The sequence below is a fragment of the Hyaena hyaena genome, unplaced genomic scaffold, assembly GCF_003009895.1.
Source record: "Hyaena hyaena isolate Hyena2069 unplaced genomic scaffold, ASM300989v1 scaffold_2564, whole genome shotgun sequence".
NCBI lineage: Eukaryota > Metazoa > Chordata > Mammalia > Carnivora > Hyaenidae > Hyaena > Hyaena hyaena.
This window is the reverse complement of record NW_024083202.1, coordinates 484-22340: the sequence shown is the minus strand read 5'-3', so window position 1 is coordinate 22340 and position 21857 is coordinate 484. Positions and strand designations below refer to the sequence as shown.

The window sequence follows — 21857 nt, the reverse complement described above, 5'->3', positions numbered from 1 at the left end:
GCTTAGGCTGGGCTGAGTGGTGCCTCTGCAGAAGAGTGACCACACCCACAGACTTTGGATGGCATCTCCAGCTCGTAGCTGATTGGATGATGTGTTCCTAGACGGGTGGGTGGGGCGAGCTATCAAAGGGCCGAGGAGAGGGCCACCGCTGTCCCGCTGAGACCGGCCTCCTGAGAGAAGCATCGGTGTGCCGCGCGAGGCTCCGCCTGCGAGATCGTGTCAGCGCTGCTGCCGGGGACATGGAGGCTGCTTCTGCCCGCTGCCCAGAGGAGTTTCAGTTCAATGTCTTTCCGAATCTCACATCGTGCTGGCCCACGACAGCGGGTGCTGAAGGCCACAGGGGGCCCGCAGCTCTAGCCGAGGTGCCATCACCATCGTCGCAGACGCGCTGCAACCTGCCTAATGGTTGGGCTCCCGCGTCCACACGGCTGGCTCCCTACGGGGACACTGGGAGTTGGAGGGGACCCCCTGGGATCGGCGCTGGGCTGCAGAACGTGGGAAACACGTGCTACGTGAACGCAGCCCTGCAGTGTCTGACCTACACACCACCCCTCGCCAGCTCGATGCTGTCCCAGGAGCACTCCCGAAGCTGTGGGAAGCACACCTTCTGTGTGCACTGTGCTCTGCAGGCTCACGTGACCTGGGCCCTCGGCCGTCCCGCAGATGTGATCCGGCCTCCTCCCACACTGCTCACCGCCTTCCACACCCACAGGCAGGAAGATGCCCATGAGTTTCTCATGTTCACGCTGGATGCCATGCAGCAAGCGTGGACGCAGGAGGACAAGCCTTCAGGGCCTCAGGCTGACGACAGCAGCCTCATCCGGCAAATCTTCGGAGGGTACTGGAGGTCGCAAATCCAGTGTCTCCGCTGCCAGGGAGTTTCCAGCACTTTGGACCCTTACCTGGACATTAGCCTGGATATCAGGGCAGCTGAGAGTGTGAGCCAAGCTTTGCAGCAGTTGGTGCAGCCCGAACGGCTCGACGGGGAAAATGCCTATCATTGTAGGACTTGTCTCGACAAGGTACCTGCGTCCAAGACGTTGACTCTGCACACATGCTCCAAGGTCCTGATGCTCGTATTGATATGATTCTCCCATTTCATGGGCAACAAACTGGCTCAGGAAGTCCAATATCCTGAGTGCCTGGACATGCAGCAGTACATGTCTGAGCCGAAGGCGGGATCCAGGATTTACGTGCTCTACGCTGTCCTGGAGCACTCGGGGTGGAATTGTCAGCACGGACATTACTTCTGTTACATCAAAGGTGGGAATGGCCAGTGGTACAAAATGGATGATGCGAATGTCACCGCCAGTGATGTGACTTCTTCCCTGAGCCAACATGCCTATATCCTCTTTAAATAGATATGTGAGTTGGAAAGAAACTGTTAGAGTGCGTAAGGTGGTGGGGAATCCACATCTCTGCAAGCTACCATGCAGAATTGGTTATGGCTCAAGGGGGGCCTGAGACAGACCCCAACATCAAGGATCCTGAGTTGGAGGATCGTGGGGAAGACACACCAGGGCAACCGATCACGTTAGAAGAGTGGAGACTCCTCCAGGAAAGCCGCCGTCCCAGGTCTGAATTCAACCTCAGGAATATAGAATCGGCTCTTCCCGCCCATGCAATCTTAATTTACTCCTCCATTTACAGGGAGGAGGTGGGAAAGGAACTTCGTGAACAAAACCTCTACCAACTCAACAGCTCATCTAGGGACAGTACACCTCACGGGGCAACAGACAATGGCAAAGTCTCTCGTCTCACAGGCAGAGCCAGAGCTCCCAAGAGGAAGAACAAGAAGGGCCAGGGATCTCGTGAAGCCGTCCAGGGATCTCACTACAGGCTTTGATATATATGCCTGTACACGTGCACACTCACCGACACTCCCTCAGAGTCCCTTGTAAGACATATTTTGTGTGTTGTGAGTGTGTGGTTGTCTCTGCTGATGTTATTGGAGAGGTTTGATTTATGGCTCGTTATTTGGAGGATATCTGTCCTCCCTGAGCACTGAGAATCATCAGGCACCATCTGATCCTGAGAGGGTCAGAGGAAGTGGCCAATCAAGCATGAAGGTGGAAAGAAGGCAGAGCATCTGGAGTTCCTGTGAAAATACCTGACACTCAGGGTCCAATTATCCCATTCCTTACTGTCTATTTTTAAAGTACATGTGTCCAAACATAGCATGTGTGAACTCTCGGTGTTATCCAAACATTCACCAACAGGAGAAGGAGTTGGAAATAAACTCAGTGCTTACACACAGAGACATGGAAAATGACCAGGGAACTGATAAACTAAAGCTCTATGTGGAAGCAGACTTTTCAGACTTTTCAGAAACATTTTGTGTCAGAAGGAGAGGAGCAGAATGAAACTGTAATTCATAACTGTGCAATGCTTTTAGTTACATAAATAGTATATCTTGTAAAGTCTACAGAGGTCGATGTGAACATTGGCTAATTACCTGTGAGTGGCAAACAGTAAATAGATGCTTAGTTTTCAGGAGATAAGTGGGTGGAGCCTTATTAGACCATGTTCATTAAATTAGGTTCCCTTAGTGATCCCCCTCCCATGGGACTGCAGAGAAGCTGGTGAACAGGAACCTTCTCCCACCCATAATCGCTTCACAGCCACCAAAAAGCTATACCTTATACGTCAGAGTTTGCTCCCATCCTCTATCTACAGTTTTCTCCACATGGGAGGAGGCATAGTGATTTCAAGTCAGTTGCATTACATTCTTGGTCTTCGGTTGTACACCTCAGAGCAACAGCCTCACGTGGACACCTTGGTAGTGATGTGGTATTTAAGGACAGGGTATGGATGGTTGCTCCAAGTCTCAATTCTATATCTTAGGAGAGAGACTAACTAAGTACACTGCTTAATGGGAATTAGTGCATGATCCTTAAATCTCTCCTATGTGAGGGGGACCATATAGGAGCAATCTGGTCATTTGCCAATGGCATGAATGGTAAATACTTTTTTTCTCAGTTTCCATTAAATATACATTTGTCACACTTTGTAGAAACAAATGTCAGTATTTGAATTTTGTACAGGAAATCATATTTAATTCTAGATTTTCAAATATCCTAACCAATTGAGGAAAAATATATTTTCCTTAATATCTTTTTAAAGTTAATTTGTGCATATCTATTGTTGTAGTGATTTATTTAAACATTAAATAAAATGTTTAAATAAACAGTGAGACAGAGAAAGAGCGTGAGCTGGGGAGAGGCAGAAAGAGGGAGACACAATATCCAGAGCAGTCTCCAGGCACTCAACAGTCAGCACAGAGCCCAACACTAGCTCGAATCCATGAACCATGAGATCATGACCTGAGTAGACTCAACCGACTGAGGTACCCAGGAACTCCTATATTTTAAAATTTTAGATCCAAGTCAGTTAACATTTACCATAGTCTTGGTTTCAGGAATAGAATTTAGGGCTTCATCACTTACAAGTAACACCGAGTGCTAATCCACACAAGGGCCCGCCATAATGCCCATTACAAATTTAGCCCATCCTCTCCACACCTCCCCTCTAGCAACCCTCACTTTGTCCTCTATAGTTAAGTGTTCTCCTGGGACACCGGGGTGGGCAGTCACTAATGACTCTGATTTCAGCTCAGCTCATGATCTCAGGGATCCAGAGTTTAAGTCCTGAGTTGGGCTCAATGCAGACAGCTCAAAACTGGAGCCTGCTTTGGATTCTGTGTCTCCCCCTCTCTATGCCACTCCCTGTTCAAGCTCTGTACCACTCTACTATCTCTCTGTCTCTCTATAGCTCAAACATAAACATTAAACAAAAATTTTTAAAGATCTCCTATGGCGTGTCTTCCTCTGTGATTTTCTCTGCTTTTATTTATTCTTCCCTTGTCCTAATTTCATCTATTTTGTTTTTTATTCCACATAAGAGAGATGATATGGCACTTTTTAATTGAAAGAGTTCAACAGGGATAAATGGATGTAAGATCTTGAGAGACTTTAACAAATGAAATCCATTTTCACTGTTGATTTGATTCTACATTGGGCAGAATCTTGGGTAAAATACAAACAGTGTATGCGCACCTGAGCCATGAAGGGAAAAGTCATAGAAAAATAACCACGCTAGGTCATCCTGTAGAAATTTTGGGATCCAACCTTCTCTTCCTGGATTGACATCTGCATCACATGCACGCACGGACACTATTTGAGCTGGATCCCATGAAGGTCTCCTTAAGCATCCATTCAGCTCCCTGGACGACTATGGCCAGCACCTCCTGGCTGAGCTCTGACATGGGTTCCACCCACACCTGAGGAAGTCCACACACCTGGCTTTGCAATCCATAGGGGAGGTCACAAGAGAGAGTCTTGCATGCTGCTCTCTGACCAGCAGGGGGCGGCACTGGCCAGCAGGGGCATTACATAGACTTCCAGGTGGACTTGATGTTGTGCAGTTGCTCAGGCAGGCAGCCAGGTCTGAGTCTCCATGCCTTGCGCTGCAGCCCGAGTATTTCCTGGGGCATAAAGGCGACGGTGAACATTTACAGGAGGTCTGGTGGGTCTAGGATTCTCTCCTTGTGACTCTCAATTTTGGCCGTGCTGGGCCCTGGACCCTGAGCTAAAATAGAGAACACTGAGCTTCTCAGGCCACTGGTAATAATATGTTTTCCAGTGATTCCAGGAACTTTTCTTTTAAAATATAAATCCACTTCAGTCAAGATATTAAATTTAAAAAATGCTGACCATTAACAAACAAGATTGCATGTGGGAAAACCAGTAGATGCCCTCACTCAGGGTGATGTTGCAGCAATTCTAGCAATAGGAACAGTGTTATTTGGGCCTACATATCCAGCTCACCTAAACTAGATTTCTCAAGGAAATCTTAACTCATAGATCTTACCCTTCAAGTAGAAAGGTATTAATGAGGCTACAGAAAAGGCAATATGGGGTGAGGCGCAAGAAGGTGGAACAGCATGGAAGTTTTTATTGCGTCTCGCGTCCATGGAATACAGCCAGATCAACACTACACCATCCTGAACACCTAGAAAGCGATTTGAGGATAAAGAGCAATCTGCACAACCTGAACCACAGAAGTCCGCAGGTACACAGCATGGAGACATGAACTGAGGGAGAGAGAAGCCACGAGAGCAGGGAGCTGGTGGTGCTTGTGGAATGAGGGTGGGGAGGGGGAGAGCACGGGACCCCCTCTCCCCCGGAAAAGCAGCTGGAGAGAAAGTGGAAAAACAGAAACGGTTGCGGGGACTGAGGTAAAAAGGCCGAAAGGAGAGGGTTAAATTCCACGAAGACTGTACACAGGGCAGCAGAGTCTGCACCTCTGCAGCTGGATACTGGCAGGAAGGGCGAGTCCCCGGGGCGGAGCGGGAGGTGCGAGGGGTCCCCGCGCCACACGGGAGAGGCGGTTCCGCTGCAGGGAGCACAGTGGGTAGAGTCTGCCTGGCCCCCCTGCAAGTGTCGCAGTGGACCCCGAACACCCACATTCGCTGGTGTGGGACGAGGGTGTTGGGGGAAGCTGGTGGCAGAGGAGCGCTGGGATTTCCCACAATCCCTGAGGCGCTGCTGCTACAGGAGCCTGTGGGCTTTTCCGGGGGCGGGCTGGCACCTGGTTGCAGTCTCTGGGCATCGGCAGCAGCACGGTCCCCAGGACGTTCCTGGGTGCGGCCAGCACCCGACCTCTGCTCAGTGACACCCTGCCGCAGAGGGTCACAACGGTCAAAGCCAGAGTCCGTCAGGAGTGAGGTGTTGGGGGAAAACAGCCGCATCGGAGATAAAACTCAGGAGGGAGGTGCCGCCTGGCAACGTGACAGTATGATTACGGACAGTGTAAAAGCGGAGAGTGGACCCAAGCCAGAAACAAAAGACAGGTGTGCGACTGCTAAATGGGGAAAACATAGTTATGACTGGAAATCTGGGTGACGCCATTGACACCCATCCCGCGCATGCGCACACACACCTACAAGCACCACAGCAATCCTCCCCGGTAGCCTAAGCAATGCCATCTCGTGGAACGTGGAGCAGTTACATTAAGTCCAGCCCAACTGGGCTGAACAACACAAGACTCTCTGCCTAATTACTTTATGGATCTTAAAGTGCCTTCTAGTTTGACTTCTAGGGGAAAACGATGTAATGTCAATCGTATTTCAGTCTGTTGACTGGTCCACTTACTCAGCTTACCTTTTTTTCCATATCTTTGCTTTCTCTTCAACACAGAAATAAAAATTTCATTTTTATTTTTCAATGTGTATTAAAATAATTTTCTCTAAAATTTCCTACAATATATTTTATTTTTTGTAAATTTTTCAAATTTTACTTCCATCATTTCATTTTAGTCTGTTTCATTGATTCATTTATTTATTTTTTCAAATTTTCAAACATTTTCCTTTTTTTCCCCCCCTCCATTTGATTTCTCTAATCTATCAAGCTCCTTTCAACAACCAAACCAAAACACACCTAGCATCTATTATCATTTATTTGATGTGTGTGTGTGTGTCTGTGTGTTGTTTCTAATGTTTTAATTTTATTTTTTTTTACCTCATTAGTTCCTTTTCTTCCTTCAAAATGATGAAATGATATTTAGGGAAAGAGCCATATTATTATGGCTTTAGCAGATGTAATAGAATAGGGCAGCGTGCAGGGCCTGAGTCAGGGGCTGGGGAAAGGGAATAGCCTCTGTCTCCAGTCACAGAGATTGCTTGGATAGAGTTTGGGGTGGAGCTCACCCTGTGGCTTCCATGCTTCCCTCTTCATGAACGTGATATTGGATGGCCAACAGGTAGTTGCTCTGCTTTCTAGTTGCACACCTCTGCAGAGACATAGTGGAGCAACCCCGAAGCACTGCTCTGTAGGGGGAAGGAGCAGGCATGGTTCTTCCTAACGAAGGAAATCCTCTCTATAGACCTATGGGGTATCCCTTGGTCTTCCTCAGAGTTTGTCCCGAGGGTCAGAAGAAAGATAGCCAGTTCCTAAGGAGACATTTTGATCACCACGTGCCTGGCATGTCCAACATTGCTGTTTCCTCAAATCCTATGGAAGGCAGCAACTCCCAAGCGCTGGTCTCCAAAAGGCAACCAAAATGTGCATCTCTTGAAGTAGGATTCCGACATATGCATATATGAAACCTCGGATCCCATTATGGGCGAGAGAGACTGAGGCTGCATGCAGGGCACATTGGAGGTACACAGGATCACCGGGAAATATTTTTAGTGTTTAGGTATTGATTCTTTGGGTGGGGAGAGAGGGAATGAGTTGGGGAGGGGCAGAGTGAGAGACACAGAGACAGAGAGAGAATCCCAAGCAAGCTCTCCACTGTCAGACACGGGGCTTGAACTCATGAACCATGTGATCATGACCTGAAGTCAGGAGTTAGATTCTTAACCGAATGAGCTACCCAGGTGCCCAATCACATGAAGATAATTTTAATAAGCATGTGTTTACATACTCCAACTGGGTTTGCCTGAGATTCTGAATGTCTATGAAGACATATGTCCTATCGAGCTCTTCTTTCCTGACAGGTAATTAAGTTTTGACAAAGTAAATAATTATAAATAATCTTAAAGCTGAGGAAAAAACCACTCACATTATGTACTCTCTATAGAAATTTTATTAAATATGGAAAAAAGAAACATAACTTCATGTTAACACTTAATAACAAAAATGAAGAAAGTAGGTAATATATTCCCCATTACAATTTGCACAAAAATACCATCAGAGAGCCTACCAAATTTCATCTCTACTTCAAATTGGCAGGGTCAACAGTTGGATCCTTTATTCAGAATCTCCAAATTAGACATTTGCAAATCAGAAACATTTGATTTCATAGGTTATGTTTACATTCAGGCTTACAACTTATTCCTCTAATTTCACTAAATTTCTTAACTATGCACTTAAATAAAATAAGCTGTACACCCACGTTGATAAATATCATGTGAAATAGAACACATTACCTAAAGAAAAAGTGTGTACTATGTTGGGGGAAAGGATGTATGCATACATGCGATACACGTGTGATATCGAAATATGATCAGGGCTCCAATTTTGTATATCGAGCCCAACAGGGGAATTGCTAATTTGCCATAAATAGCCAAATCTGAAACGTGTTTTCAATTAAACACTCGCCTCCTAAGGACACCAAGTTGGAGCTCAAGACCCAGAGGACTTCAGGTATCTCACTACCAATCACACTTATCTGAGGATGAGGAAATTTGTAGGTGATCAAAGAGGACACTCAATGAGATGCACACACAGGGTCCATCAGGCTTGTTTGTGACAGGCGGGTCCTGACCAGGGTGGGGTGGCATCTTAGGAGGTGGCAGTGAGATGCCTGCTAGGAACCTGGAGCTCCAGCCACCTGTATCCAGTTGTCTGAAGACCATTTGGGGCGGCTGGTCAGAGCCTGCTGACACGGTGCACACGGGGGCACGGTCCATGCCTGGAGAGTGTCCAGGTGAGATCTGGGAAGTGGTGGCTGGAATTCCATGCTTTGCATGGAGGCAGATTTCTTCTGGGTCATGTGGGCTGAGCCTGTGTGTCCACAGGCACTTCCTCTTGCTGGACGACACAGACTCTGGCCAAGCCACACATGGGTGCTCCCTATGCTCCAGTCGGGTTGGTGGAAGGGGCTCCATCGTGGTTTCTTTGGAGGGTTCTGGCACATCTCGTCGGGGATCGGGGCCCATCTCTTGGCTGGTGCCTGCATGTGGGGCTGGGCGACGGGAGCCCGTCGGGTTGCGGGATGAGGAGACTCGACCTCAGGACGCTTGGCTGGTGCCTGGGCGTGGCCAAGGCCATGCGCCTTGGAGACGGCCTGCGGACCCTCACGGGAGGCCCATCGGGGCCTGTGTTCAGTCGGCTGGACGACGAGGCCGGGATCCCGGGCAGAGCGTTGGCGTGCCGGGGCAGGCGGCTCAGGGGCCCCCACACCCGGGGCATCACGGCGTCCAGCTGTTGGCCAGGTGCTCGCCGCACGTCTCCCGACAGAAGCCGACGGGGACAGCTGGGTCGGTACGGCGTTCCTGCTAGGAGGCTCACCCGGGACTGCTTGTGGCTCCGAGTCTCATGCCCTCTTGGTGGTGTACACGGGCATCGGCCTGTGTGGATGCTGTGGGGACACACAAGGCACAGAGAACAGTCGTGAGTTTTGCCTCACCGCCAAGGACACGTTCACGACCAGCACAGCAAGCAAAGAAACAGAAACGCCAAGACCTTAGGCCATGCCCAAGCACTGGGACAGACGGAGAAGGATTCCATTGGCAGAGGAAGAGGTCCTCCAGCTCAGTGCCGATGGGAAATCAACACTGGGCAGGATCGCCTGGATGCTTCGATTCCATCAGAGGGACTACAGGCAACGGTCTCCAACATGTGTGCCTCCGGAAGTGGACCAGCACTTCCATTCAGGCTTCTAGGGAAAGTACAGACATCGTGCTGGTTGGGATTCAGTATGGAGGCTAGTGAGTTCCAGGGCCAATTTGGGAGTGTGTGTCACAAAAAAGGATGCCTGTTCTTCCAGAGAGGGATCTAGGTGTTGGAAGAGTGTCTTGATTTAATGTACACACCCTCACCAGCCACACAGTTAGAACACATACAAGAGATCCTGCAGAAGCAAGGACATAGGAAAAGTGGGCGGAAAGGACCCGCAGGGAAATCACCTTGGTCAGAATCGAAGTCCAAACCCATCTGCTCCCAGGTGGGCAATGAACCCCATCACTGTGCCAGGGAGAGACAAAAGCAGGAACAGAGTACACTCACCTTCACATAGTCACAGGATTCTGTAGATTCCTGCCAGGATCGCTGCTGTCTTCCTGGGGGTCTCCTGGGGAATCTCTGGAGCAGCCCTTTCCTCTGCTGAGTTTCTTGCCCACACAACAAAGCATGGGAAGTAGAAGGAGCTGCATTTCGTGTCTTCCATAACCTTCGTTGCTCCAGATTCTCCCTCGGCTTCCTGGAATCCATGGCCTGGGGAGCCAGGAACCCATCCCAGTGCTTAGTGGGGCACCAGCTGCTTGATGCTTTGTGCCCAAAGGCTCTATAGTGCTTAAATTTTACGTGTGTGAAGAACGGTGGAGGGGCTCAGTGAATGAGAACAAACCACAATCCAACTACAAAGAACAAGAGAAGGACATATTCTTAGAATGGAAGATTGGTCCTGGACAAGGTATATCATATATGACCCTTGAGCTTCGGTATATTTAATATCATAGAATGCTACCCAGACCTCTGTGGGACAGAGACCACTGGAGGCATGGGAGATTTCAGACTGCATAGAATGAGCCACATGGAAATATTTGGACAAACACCAGCCTAGAGCTGACCAGAAAGACTGATCCCCAAATCTGAAGATCCTAGTGAGCTTGCTGGGGAGATTCCAAGGCAGACCATCCTTGGCTAGGAAAAGACAACTGACTTAGAGACACAGAGCTTGTCATGGGTGATAGCCATCTCTAGAGTTGTGACTCACCACTTGCTTCACCACACCTTCAAGGACCCACTTACCTTACGATCCTCTTCCACTGGCCTGGGATTCCAGCGTGCCATGGAGACCCTATGTTGCTTCTTCCATTTTGGGGTATTCAAGGGTCTGTAACATTCCTGACTGGTGTGACCTCTTGCCATCTGCCCCACCTCCTTGAAGGGTCAAGTCAGCCTTCCTTGGATAGAGGTTATTGGATTTACTGAGTCAAAAGAGAAAGGATTGTCATAGTCACACAGATACATGACTCTTTCATATGCTGCTTCTAACAGCAGGCATGAGGGGGCGTCATGACCACCAGATCAAATATAGTCCTCACCCTGCATGACCTAGCCTTCCTGCATGTCTACACAGTCTCTTGAGGATCCATCCCCAGCACGGGAGCCTTAGGGAAGGCAGGGGACGTGGTCTTGAATGACTCATTGGAGAGATTTTCAAGAAGTCTCTCAAATGTACTCTGGGAGCAAAGCCACAGGAAATGATGCCCCAACTTACACTGGAATCAATGTTATGACAATACTACCTGCCCCACAGAGAGCTGACTGTGGAAAAGGAAGTATTCCTGCCACTTAAAAATCTAAACTACCCATTCGACACAAAAGGAAGCCATTTTCAAATATGAATTCACTTCCAAAAACCTAGTAACCCTTCTACCTTATTGGAAGCTGGCCAGGTGAGCGTCTGAACTCTTATTTATGGTTTCCTTCCAACTGCTCCCCCACCCCCAATGAACTCACTTGTTCCCCATGGGACAGGAATATCTGAAATTCGGTAAACAAGTAAATTCTTTAGGCTTTGAGGACCCGCTCCATTTTGGTGCTGTCGCTGCTCCTGCACAACCCCACTCCCATCAGACTCGGGATTTGTTCCTTTGAAATGAGAACCTCACGTCCTCAGCATCATTGAGAGCCATGCCTTTCACCAGCCTCTGTTCTGGGAATTCGCCTCCACACGGAAGAGGCCTTCACCTGGTGTGGAGAGGCCCATGACAAGCTCCATTGGCTCCCTGTGCCATGTCTCTGCCAGCTCCTGTGAGGCCCACAGGGTGCAAACCCACCTGAAATGCAGAGGTGCTCCTCCTGGGTGTCACGAGACGTTCAGAAAGGTGGGCTGCAGGTGCGCTCCAGCGGAGGAGACTCGGCGTGGCGTCCGGCGTGCCCGAGGAGCAACGGGCAGCGAGGGACACTCCCTTCCCTCCCAGACATTTATAGCCGCCCAAGGTCACATGACCTTTCAGGCATGTAAATCCTAGTAATTCAATCAGCTTTGTTGTCCCTCCTAGAAACTAGAAATTAACCCTTGCGGGCTAGCATTTTTACGCGTTTTAAAAATGTTTTCTTTTAATGCTTGTCTATTTTTTGAGACACATACACACACACACACACACACACACACACACACACACCACGATCATGGGAAACGCAGAGACAGAGGTAGACAGAACCTGAAGCAGGCTCCAAGCTCCCAGCTGTCAGCACTGAGTCCCACATGAGGCTTGAATCCACAAACCATGAGAGCATGACCTGAACCAAAGTAGGACGCTTCACTTACTGAGCCCCCCAGGTGCCTATCATCCCTTTGTAACTATTATGGTAATGGAAATAGACTATTCAGAATACATATTTACTCTAAGAAAAAGACACATGTCTGTGTGTTCCTGTTTCCTTACTAAATATGTGTTTCTTGTTTGCCTACACGGATGCTTAGGGTCCCCTTGTGTCCTGTATGTTCACGTTCATGAAGGGGACCCCTTCAGCATTCTCCATGTCCAAGCTTCTCATTTTCCCAATTGGGGCGGTGTGTCTGTGACCTATTTCCAGTGTCTGTTCACTGCACACGCTACCCTCCCCAGTCCCTTTCTGTCCCTTGGGTGGTGACTGCGCTTGCTAGGACATTCGGAGGAATGGGAACCCCGGTGCTCCGGGTCCCCTTGGGACTAGCTTCTGTGGCACGTGGTCTCGTGACCCACATCACTGTTGCTGACAAGTCCCTGTGTTGACACATGAGGCTCCCTGTATGCCAGTCTCCTCATTTTGGTTTCTTTCTTCTCGCACAGTAACTCAGACATTCCATTTAGCGTTTTCTCCCCTTGGTGAATATTGGTGTATTTTCCACCATTTCTCATGAGGGCATCGACACTGTGTCAGGTAGATGGCTTTGGGATCTTGGAGGGAAATTCTCTGACGGCAATGTGGACCTTTCTTCTCTGGGCATTCCCACCTGTAATCCAAGCGAGCACCTCTCTCGTAAAGCAGTCCACCAATCAGCGCCCCCACTGGTCGAGGTGGAGGGCCTCCTCTTGCAATGCCATTGGCGCTCTGAAGAGTTTCCCTCTGAGGAAAGATGTGTGCACTTTTAGGTTGGCCTTTCGTATCATCTCCATGAGGCTGCTCCTGTGGCCTCTGTCCACTGGCCTCAAGACGCGGCCCTCTCCCAGCCTCGTGCCCTGCAGCCCCGCCCACGGCTTCCTCCAGCCTCAGCCTGGCCTCCCAAGATGGCAGGGACCACTGCCCCACCCTGCCCCGCAGCCTTCCTCCCCCTGCCCCACCCATCACCACACCCCTTCCCATTCCTCTCAACCCTCAGTTGGCCTCACTTCATGTCCAGGCCAGCCTGACGCTCCACGTGGCCAGCCTGGCGCCAGCCACTCTCAGGACCCCTCCCTAAGAATATTCCACCAGATCATGTGTCGGGGCGGGGAGGCGAGCGAGGCTAGGGCAGAAGCATACCTTTGGTTTTCACCTCTTTCTAGAAAATCTCTTGGATTTTCAATGGACGATGTAAGATGATAGTCTCAGACATATCTGCTGTAATTCTTACTTTGCTCTTTAAACAAAGTTATCCTCCCTTTGTATTCATTTGTAACTATAGGTATGTCTGGGAAAGAATGAGAAAATACTTTTGAATGGAGTCATTCAGGCTCCTGAGGAGGAAGAAAATCTATATATTTCTCTTTTGAAAAATATAAAGTGAATATTTAGACCTAGTCTGTACATCAAGAATACAGACTATTTCTTGATTTGCTTTGTGGATATTGTACTGCAGACTTAGATTTAAATAGCAAACATTTGTTTATTCTTATAGTCCTGTAAATTTTTTTTATTCATTTGTCTTACGTGTTTATTTGTGAATATTTTTTATTTATATATTCAATGTCTGTGTGTTTCCTTTAGTGTACAATGTATGCTTAAAACTATTAATTTCCATAGTTCTTTCCATGTCTCATTACTACAATCTTGTTAATGAAAGCTATCTAAGCACAATATTTACATATTACCTAGTCGGATATGAAGTCCATATTGAATGTTTAAAAAATCCCCCATGGCTTGAACTATGGGACCAGCGCTGTTAAGGTGTGGAGCTTATTGGTATTACTTGTCTCTAGGACAGTTCTTATTATCAATATAAACCTTTTCTTATACTATAAGGCATTTATGTTTTCCGTATTGGAATCCCACCTCTGCCCTGCTCTTTTTTTAATACTTCTACATAGGGAATGAAAAAAGAGTGAGGGAGAGAAGGAGATAGACGGAAGCAAACCATAGAGATTCTTAACTAAAGAGAACAAACTGAGGGTTGCCAGAAGAGAGAGAGGTGAGAGGATGGGCAAAATGAGTGATGGGTATTAAGGAGATCATTTGGTGGGATGAGCACTTGGTGTTGTATGTAAGTGATGAATCACTGGGTTCTACTCCTGAAACCTATATTACACCATATGTCAACTAACTAGAATTTACATACCAATTTGAAACAAACAAACAAACAAAACGAAGTGGAGTACAGTTCATTCTGGGGATGGAGAGAGGGAGTAAGAAAACGGACGATCCTGCCCCTGAGGACACGGCTTCAAAAGTACTCTTTCAATGGTGCCTACAAGAACGAAGGACATCAGGAAGAACATGCTCTTCCCAAATCAAGAGCTTCAATACATAAAGATAAATTATAAAATGGAGTAAATGGAAGTTCTGGAGTTCAAAAGTATAACAGATGAAACAGGAAAAAAAAAAAAAACCAACCCAGAATAAGAGTGGCCCAGAACTAGATTTGATCAGGAGACAAACTAATTTGTGAACATGAAGGCAAATCATTTGAAATGATCAGTCATGGTTTATGGATGAGCCAAAGATGGTCTCTGCATATCAGCCCTATGTGGTTTATTTCTTCACAGCAGACAGAGCTCTTAGGCTCAAAATACCATTGTTGCCAAATTCAAATTTTTACACACTGAATTGTTTCAAGCATAGCCCAAATCGGTAGATTTTAAGCCATTTTAAGCATGGCCATATCTTCTGAGCATACCCTGTGAATCACCACCTAATGTCTACTAGCAGGAAATAAGATAAACCATGAATATCTGTCTCCAAGCTCCTGTCATTCATTCCTAATTCTCTGGCTCAGAGATTCCCTGTCTTGCTGTTGAGAGACATCCTCTCCACAGGTAAGTCCCCTCTCTAACCCCTCACCTCTGGGGGTGTCTTTGCCCTCCTAGCTTCCTGGGTAGGGGACCCACATTGTGGCCACCGGAAGATATCATCCTGTTAGGGCCCTCCTCACTCCATCAGGCTGTCAGTGTTCCACTCAAACAAATCTTGTGTGATTATGCCCCACTGTCATCAGATAATTGTATGTGATCAGCCCTATACTGACGTGCCTTAATCTCACTACAACAACTGCCCAATACACATCCATGTGGGTATGGATAAATCCCACTGTGACATAGGGGTGTGTGCATCCATCTTAGGAGTCTCAACAGGAGCACAGGCCCCACCCCTATCCCTTCCCTTCTGGTGACACAGGGAGTGGTGATTCCTGGCTAGGCACCCGATAGGTCTCAAATAAGGCGGTTGCCAAAAGTTACAGTTCAGTTCAACTACAACTTGGGGATAGACATATTCCTTTAGGCAGATAATAGTCAGTTGCTCATCATCCTCACACATGAGTTGCCAGGTTTCTACCCTACCTGGACCATAGGATCACTGGTGGAGATGTTTTTTGAATGATCTATCAGTGTCAATTAGGGATGTGCTGATTTCTTTGGTCTCAAGCCATGTATTTGGGATTGACCTATTTTGGGTAGAGCAGAGACAGCCCAGTAGATCTCCTTGGAGTATTTCCCCTTGATGTTTAGGTTCAAAACTGGTGTTGGTCAAAGGACAATATTTCCAACCCTTGGAGACAAAGCATGGGCATTTCCTTTGTGAGAATGCGTATTTTGCTTGGGGAAGAGTACATGACATTCATTATTAAAAAAAAAAAAAAACACCTTATGGGGTGGCTAATGGGTTTAGGGATTTTATCATGCTAGAGCCCTATTTTCTGGTCTGCAGGTGGGGTGGTGAACAGCTATGGCTCTATCTAAGGTGATTGGAGGATGCATGAATCAGGAATTACCTTAAGAGGATATAGACTATGGTCATGGAATTAACTCTTGTTACCATTTAGCTCAATTCAGAAGTTTGGGGATAAATCCGAGAAGCTTTCTGGGGGCTGGGAGGGCATAGCTGCCTATCTCTCTGGTACCAGGTTGCTTTCAGTAGCAGAGACATAGACTGAAGGGTCACCAAAAATTTTAGACTAGATGTCCTTGATAGTGAGGGCCTCCGTGATTTGCCTGACCGGGTTCCTGACACTGAGACACCAGGAAAGTGGGGCTAAAGGTCAGGACTATGCCACCACTGGGTCTGACGGGAAACAGATGGTGTTGGAGGCAAGTTGGAAAGAGTGGAGCTGATCTGTGTGGAAGGAGATGTTGGAGAAAGAGGAGATGCAGAGAGTTTTGCTAAGGCTCTCACCCACATACCAAGGAGTGCAGAATGGAAACTTTACAACTGCATACAGAAAACTAGAACACCATCATGTAGCTTCCTTAGCAACAGGTTTTATTGTTTCAATATTTGCAAGAGTTGATCTTCAAAAAATGTTTAATTTACTACAAAATGTTACATTCAACATTGCCAGAGCATGTCACTCTCCTATATTCCATGCCACATTTTCCACAAATAGGTATTTTCTCAAAGTCTCGATGACTTGCTGGTTGTCTACTAAAAGACCCTTTCATATAGAGCATAACGACCACACGCGCGCGCCCGCACACACACACACACACACACACACACACTCTTCTGATACAAAATCTGGCTGAAGCGTTCTCTACTCTGATTTCAGGACTGCTATCTCCTCAGTGTGAGAACCTTACTGTTGACTCAGAAATAAGGGATCACTGAAGAATTCCCTTCACTCTCCACACTGAGAGTGTTTCGTACAGTCTGAATCCTCACATGTGCAGCCTGAGCTTTTCTTTAAATAAAGCATTTCCCATGATTTTACATGGAATAACTTCTCTGGTCTGAATTATTTGTAAGAATTGTTTGGTATTCCTCAGAGCCTTCATTTTGTTACATCCTCAGTGTTTATTCCTTCACTGAATTTTCTTGTGCTCACCATACCAGGTACTTGGCTGAATGTTCTTTCACAGTGATTACAGACCCAGGGGTTCTCCTGTGTCGAGTTGGTTCATGTTTAACAATAATTACAAACCACTGTTCCAGTATCTTTCAAGTTGAGTGCTTTGTTGAAAACATCTGTATCATTTTATTTACAGCATGAGTTCTGCTGTGTTATCTAAGGTCATATCAACGACTAAATGCTTTGCCACATGGACGGCATACATATGAATTCACTTCCTCGTGCAAATACATTTCTTGATGGAGGAGTATGAGGACTGAAGGATCTCCCATACTGACTACAGGCTTTTCCTTCAATATGTGCATTCAGTGGTGAGTTTAAACATTAAAGCTGTGACTGATACTTCTTCCACATTCATTGCATCTGTAATACCATGTCGTCTCTATTCAGAATACTTACCGAGGGCACTCCCGATTTTCTCTCTGGTGTTGGGTACCCTCATGTCGTCTAAGGGAAGAATAATGGCTGAAGGCTTTCCCACACACCTGACATGCGTAAGATTGCTCTCCAGTGTGCGTTCTCTCGTGTCGTCTAAGATTANGACACACACGTGGTTTATCTCCGGTGTGGATTCTCTTGTGCTGGCTAAGGCCAGAGCTCTGACTAAACGTTTTCTTACATTCATGACACTGGTAACATTTCTCTCCAGAATGAATTTTCTCATGTTTTCTAAGGTAGGATCTGTGACTGAAAGCCTTCTTACACTGATGGCATTCGTATGGTTTCTTTCTGGTGTGAATTTTCTCATGCTGTCTCAGGTAAGAATTCTGCCTGAAGACTTTCCCACACACATGGCATTCATATGGTTTCTCTCCTGTGTGTGTTTGACTGTGGTTTCTAAGGTCAGAGTTTTGCACAAAGCCTTTCCCACATAGGTGGCATTTAAATGGCTTCTCTCTAGTGTGAATCATCGCATGTCCCCTCAGGCAAAAGCAATTACTGAAGGCTTTCCCACACACATGACATTTATATAATTTGCCTCGTGTGTGCATTTGGCTATGTCGAGGAAGGGGTGATTGTTCACTACGTGATATTCTACACCGTTTGCTGGTGTAATGTTTCTTCCTGAGGTGTAGTACCAAATGTTGAGTCAATGTAGATCTCTGAGTAAACTCATCACCCAAATCAATACATTCAATAAGATTCTCTGGAGCAAGATATTTATGCTTTGGTGAGAAGATGAGAGTTGGTTAATGGTTTGCCCACATACATGCATACATTATGTTTCTACATATGTATTCTAGAGTAGCAACTAGTAGTAGACTTCTTTTAAAATATTTTAAATGTTAGTTGCATATACATGTTGTTACTCCTCTGCAGGTACCAATATTTTCTCTTTTTAAATATCCCAATAGCAGAGGTATCAGATTAAGTTTGAAGGCTTCAGTATATTTAGAAGATTAGGTAATAAACAATGTTGATGCAATTGTATCTCTATTGGGTTATTATTGATTTGAGCTCATGTTACTTTCTTTTGATTTAAAACTATCCAAAACCTTTTGTCTGGAAAAAGCTTAATCCTAAGTTAATAACATTAAGGCAATTGTCCTCAGTTATCAACATATCTCATTACCTTTAGGCCTTTAGTTTGGATGTCTAGGGACTATACCCATGACACTTACCTTTGGCACAGTCAGGGCTATGCCCTTTTTGTTGGTATGTCGTGTTAATATCATTTCTTGTTTTCTGTGGAGACTTTCCATGCCTAAAATAATTGAAAAAATATTAATTGTTAGAACAACATTAGGGGAATAAAAATGTAGAAAAGCACCAGGGTCCACACAAGTATGATTCAGAAATTGGCACTTCTTTGGGAACGTGTGCCAAATGAATAAATACTTTGGGTCATAGTAACATTTTAAAGTTCATTGTCAATTAGAAAACAATGATCATTGATAATATGAAAGATGTAAAGTGGTGGAAAGATGTTGGGTCAGCAAATGGTTGGAAGATCTCTTAATGGAAAAATCAGGATCATTACATCAATGTTTCCCTTCAGTAACTGCATGAATATTTTTTTCCCTATAGAGAAAGACAGGGGCAGGAAGAAACATGCATTGTGATTGATTTCTGCAAGGATTGAAACCACCGGCCAGTACATCAAAGTGTCACTGCAGTAATTGCATGGATATTTTTTTTTCCCTAAAGAGAAAGACAGGGGCAGGAAGAAACATGCATTGCGATTGATTTATGCAAGGATTGTAACCACCTGAGGAATTCTGTCCCAATGTCCTCACTTATATTTTAGAAAGTATCACTTACTTGACAAAATCTTCAGGGTGTACTTCTAAAGGACATACTCAGAGTAGGCACCTGCTCCTACTGAATCACAGATCCCTGCTACTCAACTGGACTCTACTCCTGGAGAAATCCAGTTACTTCAGTCTGCAGTTCTCCTTCTTGCTCCAACAGAAAGGGTCTTTTGCAGCTATTCTTCCCTGATGGGGGTGTGTGTGGGGGGGAAGTGGAAGTATATGGATTTCGAGTTCTTTGGGATTAACATTGGTATCGCCAAGTCCAGGGCAAGATTTACCAAGGATGAATGAAGATATTATGGAAGGTCAACCCGTGTATCGACAAGTTCTACAGAGACCACACTGAAGGTCGTTCATAGGACGAGGAGGAAATCCAGATGGAGGCAAAAGCAATGAACATGCTAGATGCTGATACCCACACACGAGTTCAAAGAAAGAATGCAGAATCTTCAGCCTTTTCAAGATGGGAGAGAATCAATGTCTCCACATTAGATTGAAAATTGTTTTCAAACAGCATCGATGAATATAAGACCCATAAGAATAATCAAAATAATGTTATTCTCACAACTCTGGTCTCAATCCTCCACATAGTGACGAAAACAGTAATTGTTTTTAAAATGTTTAGTCAATTTAGGAATGAAAATATCCAGCGAATTTCCAGTTCTAGTCCTAATGCTGGAGACTGAGTCATAAGAAAGGTGTGAATCTGTGGTCAAGATTACAATCCAGTGTGGTGACAAAAAGTACAAGGTGAAGAAACATCTCCCTTCTATATAATTATGAGAGTTATAAAAGAAACAGGGCAGCGTATGGAGTGGGATATGCGGAGCTGTTCTAGATATTTCTTCAATGAATGAATGAATGGACGGACACACATGTACATGTTGGGAGACTCACCCAGAAAGATCAGATGATTGATACTTTCCAGCATCACATCTCTGAACAGCTTCCGCTGGGACGTGTCCAGCAGAGCCCACTCTTCTTTGGTGAAGTCTACTGCTATATCTTCAAACGTCACTGATTCCTAAAACATCATGGATATTCCAGTTTAGATAGAGCACTCCCTACAGACGTCCCGTGTAGGAGGGTTGAGATGACAGCACTGAGGAAGGGGGTGGAGGAGCTGGGTGTATAGAAAGATCAGTATGTGTTTGGGGCTTCCTGTCAGTTCACTGTCAGTGCTGAACTGTTGGATATGTTTACAGAGATCTCCACATTCTGACTTCATAATACTTTATTATAAAAGAAAATCGCATGATGTGTGGTACCATACAACTGACCATACTCTCTCTCCTTTATGTGAGTGCAGTTAAGAAAATATTACCCCTTCTACATTCTTTCCAGTTGTCAAATATGAAGAAAAGGTTGATTTGTAAGAGGTAAAAATGTGTGATTGTGGAGAAACATGATAGTGGTCATTTTAGTTATGTTTTTTAGAACATTTCAAAAGTGTAAATTCTAATGATTGTATTAGCAAATACAATAGAATATAATACAATAGAATGGAGAAGAAAACATAAAATGATTGTTCATTCCTTCTGTGCCCCTCTCCTGCTCTTCTCAACGCTGAACAAGGCTCACACCAAGTCTTCTAACACTGGATTAGTTATACTCACATGCCGAAACATCTGCCTCTCATTGGGACTCTCATATTCTCCTAGCACTCCTCTAGAACTTGCAATCACCACCGTCCTAAGCCCATTACATCCAAAAGTAGTTAATGAGTGAATTATCCACCAATGAGGTCATGGCTGGATGAGGGAAGGAAGACTTCTCTTGTCTCTTCTGTAAATATACAAGCTGAAAGGAAGCTCTCGTAAACTTGCATAATGTTAGGAAGGAAATTCATTATCAATAAGTTCCTGACAGATAAGCAGTATTCCAGAATACTGGAGAAATTAGAGCACAGATGCCTGAACATCAACTGACTCCACTTGCAACATCCATGCCAATAGAAAAACCCCGCCCATCAGCTGGCACTAGGGTGTGATTTCTGCAGGAAGAGGCAATACCCACTCACCATTGTCAATTAGTCAGTTGCCAGGTGTCTTTCTCTGGGTTCTCACTCACAGACAGTCGAAGCACTAAGCAGGCAAAGCTGAGGACGGAGAAGGAAGCCATGAGATCCAGTCCTGTGCACAATTTCCAGGCTCATGTGTCATGAAGCCCAGACCTTCACCTGAGTGTGACACCCAGCCCAACAAACGACAGTTGGTGTACTCTGAGAATAGGGTGCTGGAGGTCACTCCATCCCAGGGTCAAATGTAACTTTATAGTTGTGGCTGAAAATAAAGAATGTCACAACACAGATCTCTTACAAATCAGAACATGACAAACATTCCGCTGTATACATTCATTAGCCTATGGTATCCTGAATACTCCAGTTCCCTCACTGATTCCAGAGTGGAACGCTCCCCAGCTCATGCCACATATAGAGTTTGGTTTCTGCCTGAAGATACACACTGAAGAATTTCTCAGATTTCATTATTCTTACCGTATGCTCTGGCCATCATTCTCCAGCATCTATGGCTGCTCTCTGAAGCCTCAGTCCCTTCCTGCTCTCAGGTTCCCTCCTGGGCCTGGATATCAAGCACCTAAGAATCTATTTTACAATAGTGTAAAACAATTCAGACTTTTATAAACCCATTTCTCCCCTGACATCAATAGTTATTGAATGTATTTCAT

General features: G+C 45.8%; 2 protein-coding genes across 2 annotated transcripts; one reads left to right on the top strand and one right to left on the bottom strand.

Moving 5' to 3' along the window:
• Positions 1–239: 239 nt before the first annotated feature.
• Positions 240–5725, top strand: LOC120227601 (ubiquitin carboxyl-terminal hydrolase 17-like protein 6). The gene is given in 3 exon segments (XM_039225679.1): positions 240–1393; positions 1426–1657; positions 5600–5725. Coding segments are annotated over 3 exon segments (1512 nt in total).
• A 2851-nt stretch (positions 5726–8576) lies between these two features.
• Positions 8577–20196, bottom strand: LOC120227600 (zinc finger protein 596-like; the record flags this gene model as incomplete). The annotated part of the gene is made up of 7 exons (XM_039225678.1): positions 8577–9084; positions 9569–9576; positions 9732–9835; positions 17317–17364; positions 17468–17612; positions 17697–18064; positions 20070–20196. Coding segments are annotated over 7 exons (1308 nt in total), but the record flags the coding sequence as incomplete, so codon positions are not given.
• Between the last annotated feature and the right edge of the window lie 1661 nt (positions 20197–21857).